The sequence below is a fragment of the Elephantulus edwardii genome, unplaced genomic scaffold, assembly GCF_000299155.1.
Source record: "Elephantulus edwardii isolate Elephantulus edwardi_28Jun2011 unplaced genomic scaffold, EleEdw1.0 scaffold00040, whole genome shotgun sequence".
Lineage (NCBI taxonomy): Eukaryota > Metazoa > Chordata > Mammalia > Macroscelidea > Macroscelididae > Elephantulus > Elephantulus edwardii.
The window spans coordinates 21013568-21019389 of record NW_006399790.1 but is presented as its reverse complement, the minus strand read 5'-3'; the positions used below and the strand labels follow the sequence as shown (position 1 = coordinate 21019389).

The 5822-nt window shown below is 38.9% G+C and overlaps 1 protein-coding gene across 1 annotated transcript in view; it reads right to left on the bottom strand.

Moving 5' to 3' along the window:
• Positions 1-614: 614 nt before the first annotated feature.
• Positions 615-5822, bottom strand: part of LAMP2 (lysosomal-associated membrane protein 2) — a 23035-nt gene continuing 17827 nt past the window's right edge. Inside the window, exons 6-8 of the mRNA XM_006885070.1 lie at positions 4649-4712; positions 4071-4235; positions 615-754 (exon numbers count right to left, since the gene is read on the bottom strand). Of these exons, the coding sequence (XP_006885132.1) occupies positions 615-754; positions 4071-4235; positions 4649-4712 (369 nt within the window). The remainder of the gene's footprint in view (positions 755-4070; positions 4236-4648; positions 4713-5822) is intronic.

The window sequence follows — 5822 nt, the reverse complement described above, 5'->3', positions numbered from 1 at the left end:
GGCATGACACACAATGCTTTTTAAAAATCGGTTTTCCTAAGTTGTCAATTTTTAACGAGTCATAGCTAACTGGATGGCATCTAACAACAACAATAATCGGAGTATCTAAAGTGAAACTGCTGAAATACGAATTCAAGTCAGCAAAACAAAAACTAGAATCCAGGTCATTTTTCACATGCCTTTTCCTGTAGAGAGGTCACTGTTGTTGTGTGTCAACAAGTCAACTGTGACTCCAAATGACCCTATATGACAGAGTAGAACTGCCTCGTAGGGTTTGTTAGATAGTAATCTTTATGTGAGTAGATAGTAGCTAGGGGTTTTTCCTCCCACAGAGTAACTGGGTGGTTCAAATGGCCAACCTTTCGGTTAGCAGCTGAGTGCTATATTGTGGCACCATGAATTGGATTTCAGGGTTGAGAAAACCAATCATGGAACTAAATTGCAGTTTATAGTTTGGGGTGACTTGTGTTTGTTTAAATTTGAAATCCTCCAAATCATTCATTCCAAGACCAGGACTACGACTACATATACCTTAAATTGAGTAATATTTAATGTTGGAACATGTACTTGCTTCTTTTTTTTTTTTTAAGAAACAGTGATAACATGTATTAGTGTTACAGAGTCTGATATCCAACATAACTTTTTCTTCTGCCAATTAGGTAAACAATCACTATAACGATAATCAAGCCTGAAAGACCAGCACCAACTATAATTGGTATTAGAATGGTGTCATCGTCCAGCGAACACTCCTGGGCTGTAGATGAGAAAAAGTGTGTAACAAATAATGAGTATAAGTTAAAAAAAAAAGTCCAAAAGATGTCGATTCAAAAGTCAGAAATTCTCTTGTAAGATCAACTTTAAGTAACTTAACATGTCTATTTTCCTGATCAAGCTATAGAAACCTATAGCTTATTCTAAAATCCCAATCTTAAAACATATGTGCACACGCGTACAGAAATTCATGGAGAGATACAGAGAAAGAAATATATATATATAGATATTTATTTTATGTTACTAATTGTTTTCAAAATAGAAGCATAACTTTAGCAGAAATAAAGGGAACCAACTATTTAAGCCTTTTTCTACACAGCCTATCGGTAAGTCACAAGATCAATGTTTCTTTAGAAGAATTGAACAAATCAAGATTAGAACAGCCAGACTGGCCCCAAAGTTCCCTTAAAGCAAGAGTCTGTAAACTATAATCCTTAGGCCAATTCAGCCCAGGAGCTAAAAATGGCTTTTAAACGGCTACAAAAAAAAAATCAAAGGAAGAGGATTTTGTGACATATGAAAATTATATGAAGTTCAAATTGTCAGGATCTATAAGGAAGGTCTCCTTGGACCACAGCCACATTCACTGTTTATGAATCACAGATGGCTATTTTTCTGCTATGACCAACTCACTGCCATCAAGTTGGTACTGTCTCTTTGTTGACCTTATTTGTGGGTTTTCAGAGGCTGTAAATCACCTACGAGGTGGAAACTGTCTATCATTCTGGTGGATTTGAATTTCCTGCCTTTGGGGCAGCAGCACATGCTCTGACCACCATCAGAGCTTCTTCTCTCTGTTACAACAGTAGAGTGAAAAGAATTCTGACAGAGATTGTATGGTTGCAGAGCATAAAACAGTTACTGCCTGGACCTTTCTAGAAAAAGAGTCTACAGATCCCTCAATTAAGAGTATATCATTTTAGTGGCTAATAAAAAGTACAAAACCCCATTCACTATATTTATCAATCTGGTCAGGGCTGGCAGCCTGCAGAAACTTATTTTTCCTATTTCTAGAGAGTAAAATCTAATCAACATTCTTTTACCTAACTATAATTCTATCTGTCCCCTCTATGCAGGCAAGTACTACCTGTGTGTTGTATAAATATAGGTACCAATAGCCTAGAATCCAGTTCCACAAATAGCTTGCACCATTCATTATCTGTAGTAACTGCTGTATACTCCCTTGGGTGACATCTAAGTTTCCAATTAGAGAAAAAAACACAGCTCTCAACTCTATTAAAGCTGACAAGGTAAATGGACTTGAACTGATAATAACACTGCAAATGATTTTTCAATTTGAAACATAAAACTGGACCCCCAAAATAAGGTTAATCATGTAGGGGAGTTAGATAAAGACTCCAAAATTAAAACGATCAAAGGACCAAAATAATTTAAGTACATAAACAAAACTAACAAAGGAGAAAATGGATTCTTGAAAGTGTTTTTCAAGTGTGATGAGCCTCTCTAGTCCTAAGAATGATAGGGTGAAGAGGCCAGTATATTTTAGCCTAACAACTCAGACCACTAAAAAGCAGGTGAAGGGCTCACAACTTATTATTCCCTTTTAAACATCACTTCTACATTTCCTTCTTGTTGAAAAGGATGCGAATAGCTGGAGCAGTTCGTGGTAATCAGTTTAAAAGGTCAAGGAAATAAAACAAAGAATTCCCCGCCCCCTACACTTCATTTCTTCAGGCAAATCTAATCTCGTAATGCTAAATATCTTTCACATTTATATAAAATAACTTCTATGAGAGTCTCATTAAAGATCTGATAAATAATATCATTAGCCCTGAGGAGATCTTCAGACTGCCTCATCCACACTGGTATGACTTTTAAAACTCTCCAGATAATTTTAGTTAGGAATATAAATATACATCGTCAGTTCATGATATTTGAGGCTCTCTTACCACTCAGTTTCAACTCATGGCAACCCTCCATGGGGTTTCCGAGGCTATACACTGAGAGAGGAGAAGGCTGTCTCTCTTTATCCTGCAGAGTGGATGGTGGAGTTGAACTGCCCAGACATGCAGTCTTTGGGTTAGCAGAGTAACTTGCTACAGACTACACCACCATAAGTCAACTTTGTTGTTGGGTACCAACGAACTGCAATCAAACCATGCCTGACCCTATGGTAAGTTTTCAGAGGCAGTTAATCATACAGGAGGAGATTGACCACCTTTTTTTTCCCTACAGAGTTGCTAGTGGCCTCGAACCACATGTCTTCAGGATTGCAGCACAGCTTCTTGCCTCTAGGCCACCAGAGCTAAGACTAAACTGTTTTCACTGAGTGAGCAAGTTTCCTGGCAAAAGACGGTAGGTACCAAGAAGGCTGATGTTCCCATGTGCCCTCCTCCACGCGGATGAAAACTTTGTGTGGCAGCATCTTTAAGTCCATCCATTTTTTATCTTTGTTTCTTTGTAGGAGAACCCAATGGAGGAACTGGTGGAAGCAGAGAGGTGAGGATGGGTAGGGGCTAAACCACAAGGTTGCACATTTTAGTGGGTGGAGGGAGGGGGTAGGAAATGGGAAGGATTCAGATGAAAAGACAGAGTAATGATAGGCAAGGCCCAATGGGGATTAAATTTAGAAAACATAATGCATGAGAATGAGTGTATGAAACACAACATGAATATGTGAAACACAATGTATACGAACTTTGTAAGCAAACTAATTGTTTTAAAAATAGACTTTTGTGACAAATAGTTTTTATATGGGTGGGGAACCAATCTAAGCCAAGTAAAACAATGAGCCAAATTTTAAGTATTTCTCTCTAAATATTAAGAAACACAGTTATACCACTTGCTGAAGGCTTTTAGAACTTTACAGCAGAATTAAGAGCTGAATTCACATAGTCTTGTGGCCTCATGGGTGAGGGGGTATGCTGCCAACCAAAAGGCAGGTGCTTCAACTTCACCAGCCAGTTGTATTTGTACCAAGACAGGGAGACAGTTTGAATGCTAGGTGCCAAAAAATTGTAAACCTTTCTTACATATAATTGCCTAATGGGATCCTCGGGGAAGCTCTGGCGGCCTAGTGAATAAGGAGCTGTGGTGCCAACCCCCAAAGGCAGGCAGTGCAACTCCAGCTGCTCCATGCGATCGGCAACCAACCTCCTCTCGTGCAATGTATAGCTTCTGAAAACCTGCTGGAGGGTGGCTGAGTCGGCTCGATGGCAATGAGTATGAGAGAGAGAGAGAATATGTCAATGTTTCAATTGCCATGACTCAAATGAAGAGGGCCACTTTTTCAGCGGCATACAAACAGAAACTGTAAATACAATGTGCCTGATTCTTACCTGTGGAATACTTTCCTTCCATCACATTAAAAGGCTGAACTCTGAGTCCAAAGGTATTTATCTGAAATGTCCCAGACACTGCAACAGTCTGCTCTTTGTTGCACATGTAAGAACTTCCCAGGGGGGCATCCCAGTAGCTAAGATTGTTGTTTGCAAAACTGAAAACTTGAAAGAAAGAAACAGGTTAGTAACTTCTTTTTCCAATAAACACCAAAAAAAGAGGATAATTCTCACAGGAATTCACCATTAAATATGCAGGCTTGGAGCACCAAGGTCTAACTTCAAAAAGCAATTTTATTACTGGGTTCTCTTTTGACAGATAGGCCTCTAGTCTAAAATGAGTTACACCTTATTATCCACAATCCCCTGAAAAGATAGGATACAAAAAACCCCAAAAAAACCCAAACAACAAAACACAAAATCCTAGTTCTAAGAGATTAACTTTGAATTGTGTCTAAAGTACAGTTTTTACATAGAATCATCTGTCCCAATAAGACAGACATTATTGGTTAACAGGACAACTGGGGTCTGGTTTCTTCAGTTTAGCCTGCGCTCCGTTCCCCCAGACCAATGCTTACCAGAGCCATTTCCCAAATTCATGCTGACATTCACTGCCTTCAGATAAAAGCGATTTTCATTTTTCTGTTTGAAAAAGAGCTTTCAGTTAATATTGCACAGTTGTTTACCGACACAGCTAATATTTACAGAAGAAAAGCAAGCTTATATTATTACTATGAAGATGAACCTGGGCCAGTAGAAGAAACTGCAACGGAGAGAGAACTCAAAATGTGACTGCAACCTTTTTTCCAGTTGCATTTAAGTTTCTGATTTGAAGACCCTCCCAGGTTTTTGTGGGCTTTTTGATACTCAGCAATTCAATTCCTCTATTACATTCCTCCTGTCTCTTCTTTCTGAGTCTTCACTAGCTCTCCCCTGGATCACACACAAGTGGCTCTTCACTGGTTTCAATGCATTTCAGCCTCTCCAGCCAACTCTCATCTTTCATTTCTCATTGCTGAGTTCTTTCTGAAGCATATCTAATCAGCCCGCAAACAAAAAGAGAACAAAGCACCACTTCCAAGGAGGCATTCCAGTTTCTTTAGGGTATTGGCATTGCTGTGTCAAATGGTATTTCTATTTCCAACTCTTTGAGAAAGTGTCAAACCGCCTTCCATAGTGGTTGCACCATTTTACATTCCTACCAGCAGTGGGTAAGGCTCCAATCTCTTCACAACCTTGCCAGCATTTGTTATTTGCTGTTCTGTTGAACTTTGCTATTGTTGCTGGGGTGAGATGATCTCTCAGAGTTGTTTTGATTTGCATCTCTCTGATAGCTAGAGATTTTTAGTATTTCTTCATGTGTTTGTTTGCCAGCTATCCAAACAGATATATGCATACCATGTTTATTGCTGTGTTATTTACAATAGCAAAGAGATGGAAGCAACCCAAGTGCCCATCAACAAATGAATGGATAGAAAAACTATGGTATACACAATGGAATACTGTGCAGCACTGAAAACCAATGAACTCGTAAAACATTACACTGCATGAGTGACCCTGGAGGACATTATGCTGAGTGAAATATCTCAGTCACAAAAGGTCAAATACTGCATAATGCCACTGTTATAAAACAGGACTGACACTGGGGGTTGGGAGGAGACTAGGATAAGAATGGTTGGTCACATAATGAACGCTGCATTAGGACAGATGAAGAAAATAACTGTTTAAAATGAATATATCATTAGGCATTAT